This window comes from Callithrix jacchus, chromosome 7 (assembly GCF_049354715.1).
Source record: "Callithrix jacchus isolate 240 chromosome 7, calJac240_pri, whole genome shotgun sequence".
Classification (NCBI taxonomy): Eukaryota; Metazoa; Chordata; class Mammalia; order Primates; family Cebidae; genus Callithrix; species Callithrix jacchus.
Window position 1 is genome coordinate 70,296,743 of NC_133508.1, and position 21,405 is coordinate 70,318,147.

The 21,405-nt window shown below is 44.3% G+C and overlaps 1 protein-coding gene across 18 annotated transcripts in view; it reads right to left on the reverse strand.

The window, feature by feature from the left end:
• CSMD2 (CUB and Sushi multiple domains 2) overlaps window positions 1-21,405 on the reverse strand; it is a 637,686-nt gene that overhangs the window by 201,957 nt on the left and 414,324 nt on the right. For all 18 annotated transcript variants that reach the window (XM_078331131.1, XM_078331136.1, XM_078331130.1 and 15 more), the window contains 6 exons: window positions 19,984-20,310; window positions 15,809-16,003; window positions 3,834-3,972; window positions 2,645-2,832; window positions 1,788-1,976; window positions 1,472-1,588 (listed from right to left, as the gene is read on the reverse strand). In XM_078331131.1, coding sequence (XP_078187257.1) covers window positions 1,472-1,588; window positions 1,788-1,976; window positions 2,645-2,832; window positions 3,834-3,972; window positions 15,809-16,003; window positions 19,984-20,310 — 1,155 coding nt within the window. The remainder of the gene's footprint in view (window positions 1-1,471; window positions 1,589-1,787; window positions 1,977-2,644; window positions 2,833-3,833; window positions 3,973-15,808; window positions 16,004-19,983; window positions 20,311-21,405) is intronic.

The following is a 21,405-nucleotide window of genomic DNA, read 5'->3' on the forward strand; positions in this document are numbered from 1 at the left end:
TTGCCTTTATGGATTGTACCTTTGTTGTTACTCTTTAAAGTACGTGCCTACCTGTTGTTACTCTTTAAAGTATGTGCCCACCTGAGAGTTACATTCCCCTAGTGCTGGAATTTATGTGATTAAATGCTTGAGGTATAGATTTGTTTTTTTTTTTCCTTTTGCTCCAAATGGTTCAGCCCACTGTTTTAACACCATTTATTATATAATTCATCCTTTCTTCAATGGATCTGAAATGATACTTTACTCATATACTAAAGTCTGTCTCTTTCTCACACGTACATAGGCATGTGTGCGCATGTGCACGTGGGTGCACACACACACACACACACACACACATACACATGCACACACACGGAGGGATCTATTTCTGAACAATTATTCCCCACCTCTTATTTGTATGTCCACTCTTGCACTCATACCACATTGTTAACATTAATGTTGCCCATAATGACATTTTAATATCCAGAAGGATTAATTTTTCTTTAAAATTTGTTTCTTGCCTCTTCTACATGTTAATTCTTTTGGATCAGAGGTTCTTAATTAAAAGCATGCATCAAAATTACTGGCAAAGTGTTCTGAAAACATGGATGCCTGGCTTCCACCACCAGCATAGAAAATCAAAACCTCTAGCCTTGGGCCTAAGCATTAGTGTATTTGCCAAACTGCGAGAACCATGACTCTGGATGCACTTGGAATAAGCTTCTGAGGCTAGAAGCCAAATCTGCCTGGTTACTGCCCAAGCCCAGCCCCAGTGTCAGTCACATGGGTGGTATTGAATACATATTTGTTGAGAAAAGAGTATTAATATGTTAATTAACGTTTATTTGTAACCATTATCCTTACTTTGAACTTGGATACCCAAAGGTCACTCATGTTAGGGGAGCTGAGGCAGCAGTGCAGGCTGGTGACCCATATGAAAGATGGTATCAGAGGAGGAGCTGAGTTATGTAAGAAGGGGATCGCTGTGTTCAGTATCTAAAGGGTGAATGTGAGGAAGAGGGAGCAGGTGTATCTGATGCTCCTCCAGGATGCAATACAAGGAAAACATTTTCAGAGACGCCTAATAGACTATTAGGAGAAGACAGCATCTGACCAAAAAGGATAGTAGGTACCCATTTGTTGAATGGGTTGGTGGCCTCCACACACCAGGGATGTTTAGGCAGAGGGTGAGCTGGTGTGCTACCATCTCATGGGGAATGATTCAGAGAAGATTCCTGTACTGAGTGAGATTGAATAGTTGGTAACCTCTAAAATCTCTTCCAGCAGGGAGATTTTAGAATCTCAATAATACTTATTGAACAAATTCTACCATTCAAAGAGATGGGAAGACTCTGGAAGTTTTCTTGCTGGTGAGAAAAGTTCAGACTAAGCCCAGAAGTTAGTATCTAGGGAGATCCCCACTGAGGTCAACTTCACCTGAGGAACTTGGGTCCCTGAGCACGTCACATCCCAATTGGGCTGAAACACTCACCCTTGCCATGAGATGTTTCAATAATCCAGGTGCAGTTCAAGTTGTTGGGGTAGAAGTCCGGGAACCCTGGCGACAAGATGGTCCCACTGGAGCCTTGAATGAAGCCACCACAGAGAGCTACAGGAGTGAAGAGGGTGGTGAAAGACCAGGGGGCCTCAGGGAGCACCCCTGTCATCCTCCTGGGTCCCCATCCCCCATCTCTCAAAACCTCAAACCTAACTGATGGGGTAGAAGAGTCAGTGGCCTTTTGAGCGCCTGTGCTTCTGTGGCAGGAGAGGAGTCTGCTACTTTAGTGCTCCCTCATGGTGGGCCTCACCTTCACAACTGGGCAGGGCCCGGCTCCACTGGAAGTTGGGCTCACACTCCAGAGGCTCCCCATCACTTAATGTGTAGCCCGAGTCACAGCTGAAGGTCACCAGAGCACCCACGTAGAAGTCATTCCCATGACGCTGTCCATTTACAGGGATTCCTGGATCCAGACAGTGGTCTGACTGCAGTGTTATAGCTGAAATAGAGAGGCTGCAGCTGGGACAGACAGCTCACTGTCACCATAGAGGGACCCCAGTTGACTCCAAAGAGGGAGAAGAGAGCCCCAATTTATTAAAGGTGGAAGTTGCCAATTACTGAATCATGAAATGTGGCCATCAGTATTTGCTGAGAGTGGCTTACTGCTATGCTAAGGCTTCAGGATACAATAGGAGTAAGAAAATGACCCTGTCCTCTGGTGCTCACAGCCCCAGCTTTCTATGTTTGACTATGGGGAACTGAAGTGACACTGATCCTTTAAATGGAGGGGATGAATGTGGAAGGTGACAAGGAAGGGCAAGTGTGGGTGTGAGATGCCATCTCGGGTTAACTTCAAGGTCAGGCAAATGTTCTGATCCCAGAGTGCCCAGCATGGTGGCACCCAATCACCTGCAAACAGAAGAGGCCATGAGGTCTCCAGGCAAGGGCCTAGCATGAAGGTCATGAACTCTAAGCTCCCATGACCCTAAGGGATGCTGAGAGCAACAGAGTACCTTCCAAAGGGCCTTCTGAAGGGCACAATCTAGCCAAGAACACCACGGGGATGGGGCCGAGCAGGGGCTTGTGGTGGAGCACAGTCCTGAGGCTTCTGACCCACCTGGGCTGACCCTGTCATCCCTCTCCCTGTGCCCACCCACTGAGACTCACTCTCATATCGGAGCTGGAAGCCAATGTCCGAGTGACTCTTGTCAGTAGAGAAGAGGAGGTAGAGGTAGTTGCTGGTGCTGATGAGGAACTGGGGAACCTGGGTCCCGTGGTAAACCCCGATCAAGGGTGCTGAGTAAGTCCGTCCATCGCGCACTTCCAGGGTGTCATAGTTGACCTCAGTTTTGAATCTGCCAAATGACAAAAATGAAGCCTTCTTGAGAAATCCAAGCTTATTAATTTGCAGATGACAAAAGCCCTGCCTGACCCAGGGCTTCAGAATAACCAGATTTTGGCAGGCTGGGATCTTTTAATATAATTTGCACACATTCACTAGTAATGCAGAAGGACTTTTTCTACTCTATTTAACCCCTCCTCCTCCTCCTTCCACGATTGGAAGCTGCTCTCATCCCCTCTGTGGCATGGTCTGTGAGCCAGCTTAACACCTAGAGGCACAATGACTAGCCTCATGGAGGACAGAACATTCTAGGCCAGGGGTCAGCACACTAAAGCCCCAGGGCTAGATTCGGTCTATAGCCCGGAGAGCTAAGGATGGTTTTTACATTTGTAAAGAGATGTTAAAAAAAAAAAACAAAAACCAAACGGCAAAGCAGAACATGCATCAGAGATCTGCAAGTAGGCAAGTGGCCCACAAAGCCTAAAATATTTACCATCTGGCTCTTCACACAAAGTTTGCAGACTGCTATTCCAGGCCAGGAACACTTTGTCCAGAAGAAGTTTGTTTTCACATTTAGGTGGCTACGTTCTCTACCCAAGGGGTAGAGCCAGGGTGAGAGCTAGAAGTAGGGCACAGGAGCGGAATTTGGGGCAGAGGTCGGGAGATGCCTTCCCATGTTGGACATTTCCAGGAGAATGCTCGTCAGATGCCAGTATCACGCTGTAACATCTGATGGTGTCTATCTGCCCACTCTCTCTCCTTGGAGGCTGGGGGGGGTCTCTAACATCCCAAATGGTCCCCAAGCCTTCTCCTGCCAGAGTCCCCTAAACAGCACAAACCAAGCCAAAGGGCAGAGCCAGTGAGGTGTGCCCCATCCAGTCTGGTCCAGTGTTCTCCAACCTTGCTGACATTTCAGCATTGGTACTAGTCTCCCCTCCACCCTGGATTCCCTCCCACATGACTCCATAAAATTTTCCCCCTTGCCCTCTCCCCCAGGGCTATGGTCACAGGCACCTGTCGAAGGTGATTTTGATGGGGTAGCCTGGCTGGGCCTCAATCACCCAGGCACAGCTCAAGGCGTCCTTGTAGAAGCCAGGCCAGCCCGGAGAGAGGATGGTACCACTGGGCGAAGTCAGGTGACCACCACAGGGAGCTGGGGGAACAGAAGGAAGAGAAGCAGCTTTCTTCAGGGACAAATGAGTAAACGAACAGAAAATCTCTCTATGAAATGTGTCAGGCAACAAGTATTGTTTTTGTTTTTATGGAAAATTACATAAACTGTAAACTGTGAGTTTTGTCTACTGGGACCTGTATGGGTAGGTCCAGTTATATCGTGTGGTGCTTTATTGAAGGCCAGAGGGGAGAAATAAAAAGAATCCTTTAAGAAAAGTCCCTTTGTCATTCTGGAAGGGCTGATGTACAGCTAATATTTGGGCCACACTGTGTTTTTCCTTTGTGCCTTACTCAACAGTCAGGCAGGGGCATAACCCAGCCCACCTCCTCCCATCTGGACTTGGAGAGGGTCAGAACCCTAGAACCCTACAACTCAGATGCTCAGATCAGGGTGCCAGTACTCCCTGCTTCACTGTAAACTCCAGGAGGGCATGGGATGTATTAGTTGTCTTACACAACTGGGTATCCCCTGCCTTTAGCATGGTGCTTGGCATGCAGTTGTTTTTCAATGATTGCTGGTTGGATGAATAAATGAGTTAATGACAGGATGAATGAATACAGTCAAGGCAGGGAATTCCACAAGACACTGGACAGTCTAGGCACAGCTGCTGGCTATCTCTGGTCTTGCAAAACCTGTTATTTACACCTCTGTCCACGTGTCCCATCCTGGGCTTCCCCATTCTCACCTGCTTCTTTCCCACCACCCCTGCCTTTTCCTGCAACCAGACCCTCAGCCCCTGAGGTAGTAATTAGAGCTGTTCCTCTTTCCAGGGCACATGACTGGGTTTCATTGCTGGTCCCTTTTTAAGTTATGCAAGGTCATGTGACCGCTGTGACCAATAAAATGAGAGCAGAAGTGATGTAAATCATGTCCATGTGGAAACTTTATGAGCCTGTGTGTGATTTGCAGTTTCCTTTTCCTGCCTCAGTAATTGTGGAAACAGGTGTCAAGAGGAAAGTCTCATCAATCTGGGCCCCTAAGTGACTCTGAGGAGCAGACATCCCTGATGACCCATGTTAAATATGTAGCATCAGTGGTCTGTGTGACATATAAACTCCTGTTTTTAAGCTGCTGGGATTTGGAGGCTGTGAGTTAACACTGTGTAGCCTAGCCCACTCAGACCAGCACAGTTCTCCAAGGCTGATGATGATAACATCCACTACTATGCTTCTGTCACTGCCATCACCACTGCCATTGACTGAGGGCTCACTCCACCTCAGGCACTGAGCTTACATACATAATCATGTTCACTCTTTGCGAAACAAAATCCCATGTGAGGTTGGTGCTATTATTATCTCCTAAGAAAACTGAGGCTTATGGAGGTTGAGTAGCCCTGGGTTAGCAAGTTGCAGAGCTTGGATTCAGACCTAGGCAAGACAGCGTAAATCCAGAGATCTTAAGCTAAGCCGCCTCCCATGTCAAAGGAACCTCTGCTCCTTTGTACTCTGTCACTATGGCGCTATCAGATGCCAAAAATTCCCTGAACAAGACTAGGGAGGAATAAAGAGCTACATAGTACTTCTCTCTCTGCAAAGTTTTATGGATTTCTTCAGGTAATCGGTTTCATAAAAGATAGTCTAATTTACCCAATCCTCTTTTTTTTTTTTAATGCTATAAACCTTCAGGAATTACCTAAAATAGTTGTCAAGTATTCTTAATAAAACTTATATTAGAAGTTTAATTAACAAAGAAGATAATAATAATGGTTGTAGTAGTCACCTCTTACTGATGGCTTACTATGCTAATTGCTATTACATGTGTTATCTCATTTAAATGCATACATTTATGAAGTTATTACCCCTATTTTATAGAGAAGAAAACTAAGGCCAAGTAGGTTAAGAGACTAGATCAAGGACATGGAGCTAATGAAATTAGAGCTGAGATTGAATCTCAAGACTTCTGTTTCTAAATCCCCCTGTGACACATAATAGTGCTGCAACCACAGCCAACAGTAATAAGCTCACCGATAACTTACTATGTGTCAGGCCTTAATGTGGATTACCCTTGTGACAATGTCAACATTAAAAGGCACATACTATTATTATCCTCATCTTATAGGCAGGGATTATTATCCCATTTTCAGTAAATTGAGGCTTAGAGAAACTAAATAACTACATAGGGCTACATCAAACATTGAGAGAGTAAATTGTATATGTGTATTGTCACTTCCTAGGTAACCACAGTTTTCAAAACCCATCCATTCATCTTACTGCAACTACTAATGCTTTCCTCTATTTCTCTGGTGGACATGTGAAAACTTGGAAGTGGGGAAGGGCATGCCTGTTGCTACATCCCAGTGTTACAATGCAGGTTTGCATCTCAGCAGTGAGGAGGGACTCTCTCTTGGCTCCACCTCAGCACAGGCCTGGCCTCTTTGGTTGCTGGATTGTGATCTCCCCGTTTACTTCCTGGGGAGCCATAGATCACATAGTTGCCATTGCCTGTCTAGGCCACCCTCCACTCAGTGCATACACATCAATGAAACCTCATCTACATCTCTAGACAGGGAAATCCAATCCCTTCCTTTGATGATTATCCCTTTGTTTTCTTCCTTTGTTGCTTCATTAGTTTGGCTAGGTGATCTCTTCTGTGCACCTGTGATTGTCCAACGACCTCTCTATTCATTCTGTCCTTCATTTCCTCTGTTGTTCATCTTCCTATTACAGAATGGTAGTTGCCTGGCAGGGATTTGGAGGGGAGGATTACTAAATGCAAGTGTCTTTCACATTTGAAAAGATGTTCAACCTCACTCTTAAAAAGAAAATATATATTAAAAGCACAGGGAAATATTATTTCTCATCCATTAGACAGGCAACATCCGAAGTTTAATGACACATGAGGCTGTGAGAAATCAAGGATTCTAGTACCTTGCTGGTGAATGTGCAATATGGTACAACCGCTATGCAGAGGAATTTGGTAATATCCAGCAAAATGCATATGCATTTACTCTCTGACCCAGCAATTCTATTTCTAGAACTCTCCCAAAGATACACTGGCAAAAATATGAACTGACATCTATGTACAAGGTTATGCAAGGTAGCACTATTTGTGATAACAAAAGTATGGAAACAGCCCAAATTTTGGCCGTAGAGATCTAACTGAATAAATTAGGGTAATCAACAAAATGGACTATTTATGCAGCTATAAAACAAGAATGAGGGATATTCTATATAATGTGATGGAGTGGTTCCCAGACTACATTGTTAAGTGAATAAAAGCATGGTAGAGAATAGTAGGTATAGTATGATTCTCTTTATCTAAGAAAGGGGTAGAAGCATACCCACATTCTTACTGGTATTAACAATCAATGAAAGGGTAAACCAAAAACTAAAAAGATTATTCACAGAAAGAGAGAAGGGACAGGGTAGAGGGGATAGAGATAGAAACTAGGCTTTCTCAGAAGATATGTTTTTTTATATATTTAATTTTGGAACTATGTAAATATTTTAAATAATTAAAATATTAAGATTAGGCAAATCAATAAACTGATAAGCAATTTCTAAAAACTGAAAAGCAGAGTGAAATAAATAAACGCAATGCCATGTCAGTTGGTGGCACAATCCCACATGAAGAAACTAGTACAACAGATTTTAAAACACAGTAATTTGATAGCCTACCTTAGCAGGATACAAAAAAGAAATAAAAAACTTTGAACGATTCTTAGTCATTATATTATTGTTGGTAGTCGTTGGTATTCCTACTCTGTGACTCCTAGGCATGTCCTACATATTGGAAAATTGTATTAGTGGTGTTGAGAACTGGATTTTCAGCAAGAGTGAAAGGGGATATAGATATGATCTTAAAGAAGTAAAAAAGAAAAAGTGTTTTTACATTGGAAATGAAATAAATCCCTGTGAATTTTCTTTTGAAAAGTATTTCCTAGCTGTGTTCATTAAAAAGGCTTAGAAGCAAGAACCAAGTCCAAAAGTACCCCTAGTGCCCACATTTTAAATATCAGTTTCCACTAAAAGGAACCAGGGCTTCTTGGAGAAACAACTGATTCTAGGTCAGAGACAGAAAATGTACAAGATGATGTTGAGCCAACTTCAAAAGACTCCCACTAGCCAATGGCACAATTTGAGCATTAATTAGAACAAACAGCAGTGGATTTAAATACATAAAATATGTTTGGATTGTAATGCCATTTTAAAATGTGCAACTTTAGAAGGTGTTAGGGAATCAACTCATTAATATGAAAACTGGTAAACAGAAATAATTATTTCCTTGCTTTTCCTTTATGAACTATATTCCAAAATAACCAAACAGTTGGTGGGACAAGTTTTCTTTATGTATAGCATTTCAGCTCATGAAAAAATAAATGATAGCATGTTACCATTTTGTAATCCCTAGGCTGTGATCATTAATAGTTCCTAATGACCCCAAAAGAGAGAGACACCCAAATACTATATGATTCTGTTGGAGACACTGCCTACAAAATATTCTAGCTAAAAAATAGAAGCTCAATCTGATTAAGTTTCTAGATCTTACTGCCAATTAAAGGAAACATAAAAGAGAGACAATCACATTAAACAACCTCCCAGGGCAGCAACTGGCAAAATTCCGAATGCAGGAGACAACTCATTCTGAATAATTCCCATTTATCTCCAGATAAATGACCAACTTCTACAACAACAAAAAATTCTCAAGGGGTGGGGAGTAGACACCTATAGATTAGAAAAGACGAGTCATATCAGCCAATTGTAATGTATGAAGCTAACAAGGATACTGCCTTAAAAAATACTGTCAAAGAAAGTATTAGTCAATCATGGAAATTTGATTGTATTGAGTGTTTTTAATTTTTAAAAATAATAGTAATGTGACTTTTTTTTTTTACTTTATTTGAAAAATATTTAATAGCATAGGAAAGCTGATGATCTAAAGAGTTAGTTTTGTCTCTTGGAGACTCATTACTAAAATGTTACAGATGAAGTATGATGCCTGAAATTTGCTGCGAAATAATCCCAGAACCAGTAGGGTGGTGGCAAGGGAATGGGTGGGGGTATAAATGAAAACAAAATAGGCTATGAGTTTATAATTGTCAAGGCTGACTGATAGGTACGGGGGAGTTCACTATACTATTCTCTCTGTTTTGGTATAGGTTTGAAAATTTTCATTTAAACAATGTGAGGCAAAAAAAGGGAAACATACATCCCTGTGTGTATGCACATGCACACACATACACACAAGGAAAAGAAGGAAAAAGAAGAGTGGATCCTGTCTTGAATAGGGAGAAGAGCTCAGCAATAAGACAAAAGAGGGACCCTGTGTCTGTCCCAGCACCTGTTACTCAGCAGATGCTCAATATTTATTGAAGGAATGAAATACTTGTTGATAGGTAGGAATACTGGGTGTTATGAATGGAATTGTGTCCTCCCAAAATGTATAGGTTGAAATGCTAGCCACCAATGTGACTGCATTTGGAGAGAGAGACTTTCAGGATGTAAATAAGGTTGAATGAGGTCATAAGGACAGAGCCCTAATCCAGTAGGACTCGTGTCCTCATTATAAGAGGAAGAGACACCAGGGGTGCATGTCACAGAAAACAGGCCATGTAAAAACACAGAGAGGAAGTGGGCATCTGCAAGTGAAGGAGAGATGCTTCAGGAGAGACCAACCCTGCCAGTATCTTGATCTTGACCTTCCAGCTTTCAGACCTGTGAGAAAATAAATTTCTGCTGTTTAAGGTGCCCAGTCTGTGGTACTATGTTATGGCAGCCTAGGCCGACTGATACACTGGGCTTCTGATAAGGGGTTGCTGTCCCTGTGAGGGATGAGCCACTTCTCCTGACCCTGATTCTAGAGTTGTGCAAGGCAAAGAGGAATAGGGAATGGTGACAGAATAGAATACAAAGAATGAATAGTCATAGAGCATTGAGCCCTACAGCATACCAGGCACTGCCCTTCATGTGTGTTTTTACTTTCTCTGTGTGTCAGTCTTCACAGCTACTGATAAGGCAGGCATGGGCATTAGCCTCATTTCATGCTGAGGGAACATAGTTACAGTACAAAGAGCTTAGGCGACTGGCCAGGAACACACCCTAGGAAGGCGCAGAGCCAGGATTTAAATCCGGACAGTCCAGCTCCAGAGCCTGCATTTTTAACCACTATGGGTGGACATGGGAATGCCCAGCTCAATCACTGCCTCTGTAATGGGATGTAGGCTGCTGCTAAAGGGGTTTTATTGACTAGTGTGAGTGACGAGAAGTAGTGGAAGTTCTTTCCTCTGACGAAATTGACTCTGGAGTTGGAAGTAAGCCCTGTCGCTGGAAGTGTGGCCTTCTACTCTCCAGTGTTACCTTCCTACTACCCACCTGAGCCCCTTACCACCTATCTTCCACTGTTTTGTGGTAGAATACAAGCAGAATGAACTTGGACTCAGACCTCACTTGGAGGTTAAAAGTGATGATTCTGGAATCAGAGTATCTGGTCTCTTATTCCTGACTCTCTTATTCACTTAGCTGCGGTCTTGAGCAAATTACATAACCATTGTGAGCTTCAGTTTCTTCATCTATGAAGTAAGGATAACAATACTATCTTCATGAGGTTGTTATGAAGATTCAATGGGGCAATGGATGTTGATATGGTTAGGCTTTGTGTCCCCACCCAATCTCACCCCAAATTGTAATTCCCATAATCCCCACATCAAGGGTGGTACCAGGTGAAGTTAATTGGATCATGGGGGGCAGTTTCCCCGATGCTGTTCTCATGATAGTGAGTCTCAGGAGATCTGATGGTTTTATAAGGAACTGGGATTTCCCCTGCTTGCACTCACTCTGTCGTGACACCCTGTGGAGAAGGTGCCTGCTTCTCTTTTGCCTTTCATCATAATTGTAAGTTTCCTGAGGCCTCCCCAGCCATGTGAAACTGTGAGTCAATTAAACCTCTTTCCTTTATAAATTACCCAGTCTTGGGTATTTCTTCGTAGAAATGTGATAATGGACCAATAAAGATGTAAAGCAGTTGGCCTAGTATTTAGCACGTCGTACACACTCAGTGATTACTAGCTGGGTGATTTTGGGAAAGTCAATTCACCTCACTGCTTTTCCAGATTCTCATGCATCAAGTACAAGTATATCTTCCTCAAGAGTGACAAGAAGATTAAATGAGAGATTGCTTGAAACCCAATATCCGCCCTTACGATTCTTCCTTAGATGCCTAAATGAGCTACCACCACCACTTAGATTTCTCTGTGGGAGTAAGGAGAACTGACCTTCTTTCTTCATTACAGGACTTGCCTTTTTTTTCTGATTTTAAAAGTAACACATTTGGTGTACATATAGAGAATAAATGTGGACGTGTTTATACTAAACTGTTAAATCATTTTCCTCTGGGGAGTGGGATTGGAAAATGAGCATTTTCACTTTGAGCTTTACTGCACTTGTGCATCGTTTGAAATTTTTACAACCACCAAGTGTTCCTTTATTTACTTATTTGACAGAGTCTAGCTCTGTCACCCAGGCTGGAGTGCAGTGGTATGATCATAGTTCACTGCAGCCTCTAATTCCCAGGCTCAAGCAATGTTTTAAGTATTTCTTTAAAAATTAAACGAAAACACAGGGGCTAGGCACAGTGGCTCAGGCCTGTAATCTCAGCACTTTGAGAGGCTGAGGCTGGCAGATCATGAGGTCAGGAGTCCAAGTCCAGCCTGGCCAACACAGTGAAACTCCATTTCTACTAAGACTACAAAAATTAGCCAGGCATGGTGGCACATACCTGTAGTCCCAGCTACTTGGGAGGCAGGAGAATCGCTAGAATCCAGGAGGCGGAGGTTGCAGTGAGCCAAGATCATGCCACTGCACTCCAGCCTGGATGACAAAGCGAGACTCTGTCTCAAAAAAAAAAGCACTTACTGTAGATAATTCATCTCTTGTTTGTATTTCTTGTAAGAATATTTTTAAAGCTCAGCTCTTTGTCTTTTAATAGTGAGTTTAATTACCTTTATTGTCATAACTGATATGTTTGTCTTACTGCTGTCATTTTGTTTCATGCTGTCAATTTCCAAAGCTTCCATGTGGTGTCCTGCCTTCTTTGTCTTATGCATTAGGCAATATGTCTCCTTTTAATTTTCTATGTGGATGTGGAAAGTAGAAAACCAGCTTTTCGTTCTATTTGGAGATGCTTTTAAGTCTTTCATAAATGTGTTGGAAACTATATTCTCTTTAGTGATACAATTCAAGAAAAATGCAGTAACAGGGTCTGGATTTGAATTCTGGCTCCAACATCATATCAACATCTACTGCACCATGGAATCCAACACTTACAACCTGGGAAGATCCTAGGCAGGTGACTTAACCTCTCTGTGCCCCAGTAGGGACAAAAATGACATTTATTTCCTAGGACTGGTGCAACGTTGAAATGAGGTGACATTGCAACATTGTAAGACATTTATCATAGTGGGGTATGATTATCTGGTTTTCCTTAAAAGAAACAAGGAGGTAAGGGGGAGAGAAAGTCAAGCAGGGACTCTGGTGTAGCTGCCTTCACTACCCAGAAGTCTTTCTTGGGAAATTTCTGATTTTAAACATAAGGGACTCTTGTGCCCTGTGAACTGAAGATCATAGACTTGGCCAACCTAGCCCATTCACTTCTGTATTATATCCCACGACTTCCTATCTGGCCCTTTAAGAAAAAGTTTGCCGACCCCTCCAGATAATCATCCTTCTTTCTAAATTTAGAAGAAGCCATGTCTCTCTTGTCCTATTATAGCCTCTCAAAAGCTAAGTGGCTCTTAGCATATATTAAAAGATTTTCTAAAAGACCATTAGCATCTGCATTTAATTGTCCACAAGGTGGGGATACTTAATCAAAAACAAAACTAGAAAAAAACTGAAAAAGACACAGATGCTGATTGCAAAGCAGGGCTCTCCCAAGGCTCAGACAGAAGGAGGGAGAAGGGCAAGAAGGGACAGATTCCCAGGGGCTCCTTTATCCAGCTCTGTCTAAGGTTTTAAGGATGGGATTTGGCTACCTTAGGTGGCATCAGGCTCTTTCACTGTGCCTGTCATGCTACTCCCCAGATGCCTGAAAACCAGGCTGGCATCTAATGCACATCACGCTAAGAAAACCGATCAGGTTCGCCCTGGGGCAAGTGAAGGTCTCCAATAGGCTGTCCCTTACTTCTGGTGCCTACTGCCCCAACCCTACAGCATTTCCCAATCCAGAGACAGAATGAACAAGACCTTTTTAAGTCTAAAATGAAGACTTTGCTTATGAAATAATGATCCACTTGAAGATCCATTAACAAAAATCAAATTATCTCACGTGTTCATACATGGTCTTGAGGGTTTCAATGCATTGCAGAGCTATGGTCTAGAAGCACTTGATTCAGGAGTGGGGGGTAGAGAGGAGGACTGTGCAGTTACCAAGTCCTGAGGCTTCCTTGGTGGGGTCAACTCATTTGGGACTGAGCTCCTATAGGCTCAGGGGCAATGGAAATCTGGCCTTCTGTCCTGAGACTGCTCACAATCTTGGTGGGGAGACAGGACCAAGGCCTATGGAACTGGTAAATGTAATAATGGTAAGACCCAGTATCCAAGAGAGTGATCCAGTGGTGGTGGCCCATGAAAAATAATAGAAATTAGGAGAAGGAAGAGATCGGGTGAGCTAGAGATGGCAGGGGAGAACTCAGAGAGATGAAGCAACACACTGAAAACTAAATAAATTAGAAGTGGTTAAGAAGTGCAAGGGAAAATGAGGGGGCTGGTCTGTAGGAAGGTGAAAGACCACTGATTGATAATCCTCCAGACTGGGTTCTGCATGGATGCTTTGTATGGTGACTGTTTCACTGGCAAAAATAACTCCATCAGATGTGCATACTTATTCCCCTTTTGCCAATGAGGGAGCTGAGGTCTAGGTCTAGTTACTTAATCTAAGCTTATTAGTTCTACAGCTGGGAAGCATGAAAACTGAGTTTTGTATTGTTTTTCTAACTCCAAAGCTTCTGTTCTTTCCAAAAGTGCCGATCGCACTGGGGAAGAATGGCAGATCAGGTTGTGTAGACCACACTGTGGGAAGCTTGGAAGTCAGAAAGAAATGTCTATTCATGTCACGGTTGGGGCAGGTTCTTGGAAGGACAGAAATGCACCGCTTGGTCCTGCAAATTGGAGCAAATACTGATCTGATTGGTCCAATGAAGAAATAGTTAAAATCAAGTTAACACTAACGGCCAAGACTTACTGAGTGCTACCTCTCACCAGACACTGTTTCAAGAACTGCGCATACTCCAGACAACTCTGCAAGGGGGTTCCCATTATTGACCTGCATTTTACAGTGGGGCAACTGAGGCACAGAGAAGTCAAATCACTTCCCCAGGGTGGCTTGGATGATAAGGTGCAGGGTGGAGACAACAGGCAGTCTGGTGAGAATCAGGGCTCTGGAGGCCTTTTGTTGATATGCTTCTCATTAAGGAGGCTTTAGTCTAGTTAAAAGGTCATTCATTCATTCATTCATTCGGTGATTCATCAACCAGTATTGATCAAGCATCTATCAAGTGTCAAACAATACATCAGATGTGGAAATATGAGGCCAAGGAAGATTCCCTAACCTCATGCGGCATCCATGACAGTGAGAGTGCAACTTATGAGGACTTACTTTACACCAGGACTGCTCACTCCATACATATCTGATAATTATCATTATCCCTTCTTTTTTTTCCAGCTGGAAAATACAAAGGCTCAAGGGGAAAAGTGAATTGCCAGGATCCCAGCCCAGGCCCCTCTCACTCAAAAGCCCACCTGGACCCCTTGCCATGATCAGTTTTCTCATGGTCCCCTGTCTCCCATCCACCCATTTGAAAGCTCTGGGCAATACTCTCCCTTAGGCACACTCCCTTCTTCATTCTCCTGTCCTTCCTACTCATGGCCATGATGTCCAGATTTGAGTTTAGGAATTGGGTAAGTCAAGAGGTCTCTTAGGTCCCTATCTTCTTTCTATCACATGAAATGTGAGGAAGAAGGCTTCTTCCACCTAAAAGGAGAGAATCACAGCCTTCATCTCCTTGGACACCATCAGTGCCCCCAAGGGGCCTTTGGGATACTTGCTATTCATCCATTATTCACAAATATTTATTAAGCACCTATTCTGTGCCAGGTATCATGGTTGGTACACAATGCTTGGTATACCATGCTTGGTACAGAAAACCTGACTCCTGCCTCAAGAAGCTTTATCTGTATTTTAAATGTCTGTAGTTTGGTGAAACAGATGGCTGATCTTGAAAATTGAGTCCAAAGCTGTCTTGTGTGGCAAGGCAGGACAGAGGAGCTGCTATCATAAGCCATGCGCTTGCTACACACTGTGTTTCTTCTGGCTGGTTGGCCCTGAGTCTCCTGGAGATTGACCACAAGGGTATCAAGTCAGCATTTAACAGGGCACAAAGGTGGAGACTGGGAGACATCCCAAGGAATTAGGGAAAATTAACATGTGGAGAGAGGAAGAGTGGTAAGCAGCCTGAAAGACCCAAAAACTTGCAGCACTGCCAATGGTACTTCAGGCTGACAGAGCTCCCCTGGGCAGGAGCTGGAAACTCGGCTCTTAATGGCTGTGATATTGAGAGAGTTCCCAGTTGAAAGAAGAGGTGCTTTTGATGCCTGACAGTCCAGAGCTGTTTCTCTACTTTAATCTCTGGTTATAATTTAAATTCCTATGTACAGTGGCCTTATGAAGCCGCTGCTATGCCAGCATGGGGGTGAGAGAGTGGCCCTTGGTCCCAGGAGAAGAGGAAGGACTGATACAGAAAGGGAACACCATGGCCTGGGCTGTTTGCTCCCATCCCCAGCCTCTCTGGCTGACAACAGCTGCTGCCCCTGCAGGCACATACCTTCACAACGCAGCACAGCGCTGTTCCAGACCACGCTGCCCTCCTTCAGGATGCAGGTGATGGTTTCTGAGCCCTGTGTCCCAAGGAAGCCTTCATCACAGAGGAAGGAGATGGAGCTGCCCAGCTGGAGGCTGTCCCCAAACCGTTTGCCATTTACTGGAACGCCAGGATCCGGGCACTCATTGTGTCGGAAGGCTGTGTAGATGGGGTTCAAAAACATGATCAGACATTGCTGGAGTACAGAAGAATCCCCAAAGAAAATAAGCTTCCTTGGGATGGTCAACCCTAGAGCTCCACCACTTCCCCAAGAACTTGTCATACTGGAGGGAGAGCTAGACACCCAGGACCTGGGCATTAAGCAGGTGCTCATTATTTGATTTCCTGCCTTCCTGAGCACCTATTCTCACTGCATTCTAATGGACATTTATAGATCAGACAATGAGCTAAGTGTTTCTGCTGTTAGCTGGCTTACACCATATAACGATTCTATGAAGTAGTTCTTGTTACTCTACTTTACAAATGAGGAAACTGAGGCTCAGTGTGGTTAATGAGCTGATCTGTCTCCTCAATGTCAAATCCATTCCAAGTTTCCCTAACTTCAGACAGTGATGGGATAATGGGATAATTTCTGCTTCAGGTGAGCTGGACTGTAAATCCTGTGACACTAATAGACTGTAAGCATCATAAAGGAGGTGCCCTAGAATTAACCCTGTCTGAACCTACTTTATTTCCTTGCCTATTGTCAGGGCTGCCTCTCACTCTACCCAGGCAATTGATAATGCAGAGCATGGGGAGAGGACAGAGTCAGAACACCGTAGATTTAATCGCACTTTGCCTCTTATTCGTTACATGGTCCTGGACAACTTATGCAATCCTGATGAGCCTTAGTTTCCTGACTGATAATATGGAGATCATCCTTCACTTGCAGGGTCATTCTGAGATAGAAATAAAATGAAAGTTGATATGAACATGAGAGTGCCAAGTGTTTGGTGCGGCACGTGACAGGTGGTAAGTGCTCACTGAATATGAGTTCTCTTCTTCCCTCCTCTGCATGGGAAGATGCTCTTTCCTGCCCAGTCTCTACCAAGCATGTTCCCTGCCTTCCTCCAGCAGGGATATCACAGTTCTCTCACTAAATGTCTCTGAAGTCAAGCCCTATTTGCACCCCTGCTGTTCTGAGGACAGCAACTTTCCAGTGGAGACCAGGATCTGTGGCTGCATGGGTATGGGCCACTTGAAAAAAAATTCTTGGACTCTGAAATCCCCTAGTGATAGAAACACTTGCACATTCAGAAACAGTCGCGGTCCCTGAGGCTGTTGGATCTTGCTAGAGGCAAGAGGCCTGCAAACCTGACCCTTTCCATTACAGATGAGGTATGGGAGCCTCTGATGTGGACATGACTGTGATGATCCCATGCAGGGCTTTGGCTGAGCACCCAACACCATTGCACCATTCCCTTTGAATGCCTAGGTCAGCCCAGACTTGAGTCTCCCAACCTTTCTGCATTGGGAACTATGACCATGAAGTTGCCCTGACATTTAGAAATATGGTGTGGGAAGAAAAGTGATGTTTGAGGCCCAGGAATCTAGGCATTTTTCTTTCAAACCCATCAGTCATACACGTGCAGGTACAGAGGAAGAAGATGGAGCTGCCACATACAAACACATATATGCGTGGACACACACACACATGCAAATGCACATAGCAGGAATACGGAGCTATATCCAACATCTGGGAGCAAAAGCTCTGAGTCAAGGACTCATTTCTCCCTGTGTACCTTTCCAAACCTCAGTTTCCTGGCATGTGAAAAGGGATAGATCTTGCTATGGAGTTTTTGTTGTGAGGCTTCCAGTGATGACTGTTGAGTGCTTGGCACCAGGTTCGGCCCACAGTGGGTGCCAATAAATAAAATAAATAAAACTTTCATTTTATTTCTATCTCAATAAATGGCAGCTACTGTCATCATTGTTCATTATGTTCCACGTGGAAGAAGAATTAGCTTTGTTCACAGGAGTTCTAGGGGTGGAAGTGGGATCACTGATCCTTGTTACAGGGACACAGATTTCAAGTCAATGTAAGGGAAAACAAGTGCCTGCTAGCTATGGAGAGAGCTGTCTGGGGAGGCGAGCTCCCTGACACTGGGAAAAGCCTCAGCGATCATCAGCCAGGATGTAGGAGGAGATTAAAGTCCTGTGGGAGACACTACACTAATTCCTTGACACTTGGCCATGGATGATTGTTTCACTGGCTGTATCCAGATCGCCTCACAAGCCTACAAAAAATGTAGATTCTGGGGCCCCATACCTTTAGTGATTCTGATTCAGCAGGTCTAGGATGGGGCCCAGATTTTTAAAATGTATTTCTATCAATCCATCCAATGGTCCATTTGCATAAATGCGTAGAAAACTATCTGCTATTTGTAATAGCACCCACCAATTGTTGGCAGGGATCATTTCTGCCTGGGGGGATTTTGGGTGGTGGTTAACATCTCTTCTTTGACCTGTCCCATTTTTTGAGTATTTGCGTATTGGATGTGTATCATTTTTACAATGGTAGAGAAAGTTCAGAAAGAAATACAAGTAAGAGCTTGATCCTCAGGTTAGTGTGCTGTCCTCAAGATGAGGCTTAGCCTCTGGGCCACCTGCTGCCTCCTCCTCCCAAGTTCCTGCTCAGTGTCTACACATGCTCTGAACCCATAGAGTTCTCAGCCCTCACCATCCTGGATAAGTGTGTTCCCTGGGATATCTCTCACCCTTGTTCTTCCCACTCTGCCAGGACAAGAAAAAGCATTTACTCATTCACGGATCCTTCCATTCTGTAAACATTTGCTGATCCTTACCACACACCAGGCCCTGTGCTGGGCTGAGGAAATAGAAAGATAAGCAATGCATACTCGCTCCTTTCTAGTATGAAGCATCATGGTCAGTGCTAGACTAGGAAGGTTAGAAAAGAGAGAACTAGACTCTTCCTCTGCTTCTTCCTGCCAGTAGGGGATGAAACAGGAATCTCTGAAGGAGATATGTCCTGAGAGGGTTGAGTATGTCCTAAAGAAGAGTGGTGAGGGGAATGGAATGGGCTTTATCTAGCTGATCCTTGGAATTGAGGGTCCCAAATAACCCACCACATAGCTATACGTAGCCCACCACATAAAGACTAATGTCTTCAGTCCAACTGGGCCCCAGAGATAGGTGGAAGAAGGAAGCAAGGTCTTTATGCCAAGGGTGGGAATGGGGGTTGGGAAATCAGTATGTGTTTGTGGGCATGGGACAGAGCTTGCACTGGGGACTTGCCCTTGAGAAGCAGCCTCTGGGAAAGGATCTAGTTAATTGCTCAGACAGACCCAGCTCCAACCTCATTTGACTGTTCGTCATCAGCCAAGTTCACTGGATTTACAGCTTATTATGACCTGATAACCACTTCTTGCTATCTTTGGTGGCTTGCTATTTCTAGTCTCCAAGCTTCTGCCTGCCCCCCACCCCACCAACCCCTCTGCAACCACGAGATACAGAAATAAAAATAATCACTGCTGAGTTTAGGCTGCTTCCAAAGAAGGGGCCGAGGATTGAAACTGGAGGTGGCAGCTTTCAGGCAGTGGCCCTGAGAGGGGCTATGGGGAAATTCCCTAAGAGTTGTCTCCCATCAGTCTGGAAGCCCAACAGAAGTGCTGCTCCAAAGCTCTGATTCTGATTTGACTATGGGAATGGAAACTGGGCAAGGCAAAGTGAGCAGCCCTGCCAGGATCCTGGAGGTCAGAGCAGCAGGAGGGCATTCAGGGATCTGGGAGAGCACCTCAGAGAGGGCATCAGGAACTAATGAGAATGATAGAGGCATTCTTTCTATTGGGCCCTCCCTAGTTCTGGCTGGGTCTTGTAGGATGGGGAAAGTTGGGGGCAAAAATGAGGTTCCAGGCTCCTTTAACATATATCACAACTATGGGAGACAAATGCCCTTTAGAGAGTGACTTCCAGAAAAAGGCACCTTGCCTGGCAGCCAGTGCTGCATGCCCTTTCTTGTTGGAAACTCATGTTGGGGGCTCCATCTCTGGGCACTGCAGCCCTGAAATGCCCTGGGAACTGCCCACTCATACCAACACCCCTCCATGGGAGCACCTTCAGTCATCCTCAGAGGCAGACACTCAGAGGGAGGGCTGGCTGGTGACAGAGGGAGGACTCACTGGTAAAGGTGATGTTGAAGCCCCTCTTCCCTGTGGAGTGGTCGGTCTGGAACTCGAGACGGGCCACATGGCCACTGCTTGTGATGGAGGAGGGAAGCTGGTTTCCTGAGAAGGTACCCAGGACTGGTGCCTCGGCAGTGGCCCCATCCTTGATGACCAGGAAATCAAACTGAGGCTCCACATCAATGTCATTGAAGGCCAGGTGGATGCGGCTCTCAGGCCTGGCCAGGATGAGCCAGACGCAGTGGAGGTGGTTGCCGTAGTCCTCTGGGTAGTTGGGAGACAGGACGACCCCAGACGGGCTGGTGAAGTTGAAGAAGCAGGAGACTGCAAGAGAAGAGCAGTGGAGGTCAGTAAGCATCCCCAACACTCTTCCTGGGCCACTGAGGGCTGGGAGGGGGCACATCTTCTCAGCCTAAAAAGCAATAGAAAGAGTGGCACAAGGTTTGGGTTAGACTGGCTGAGCTCTGAGCTCCAGGTGGGAGACATGCTGGGCTCCATGCTGGGCTCCATGCTGGATTTAGCAATGGGAAGGGCCCCTTTGGCAAAAGGCAGACATGGCAGAACCAGTTTTCTCTTGGCTCCTCTCCCCTAGTCAGCATGCTCACCTAGGCTCTGTCTTCATGCTTTGGGTCCCTTGGGTGGGGCAAATCCATAACCCAAGCCTAAGTGTAGAGTCACAGTCCCTGACCTCTCTCAGCTGGGTTTGCAGCAGTAGGAAAGGACATTGCTTAATGACACAGTGGTGGTAATTCCCCAGGCGGTAATGGGGTAGAGGCAGTCCAGGACCATTTGTCTCCTTCAAAGATTTTCGATGGGAAAATGATAGGTGTGCCATGAGTTTCTGATAACCCCAAGATACCACATTATGCTGAAGAGGTACCAGGAGCACCATCTTTCAGAGACCAAAGCTTCTGAAGAAACTGGGGGAGGGAGGTGACAGTGTCCATTGTGATCCCTGCCCATATCCTGTTTTCTCTCCTCTATTTCACCCTAAGGATCTACCCTTCTAAAAACCCTTATTTTAAGCCCTTTTAATGCCAACTACTAGCAGACCCTGGAATAACAATAGGCAAATAAGGTGCTGTAAATGGGAAAACAAACAAATGCTAAAACAAAATTACAAAAGAAAATAATAGAATGAAAAAATAATTTCAACACCTATAATATAGGAATAATATTAATATTGAATTAGAGCTTTTATTATTATTTAAGAACATCACCAAGATGAATAAAGAGAGTGCTTAGAGGATTCATAAGAAAATAGAATAATATGATAACACAGTTCATTTCAATAGGAAAAATAAAGAAAAAATATAGAACCCAATATTGTTGAGGCTTTATGGCATCTTATATATGCATTTATTGTCAGTTGCAGAGTAAAAGTGATATGATCCTTTTTGAAGAAAGTATGTAAGCTCT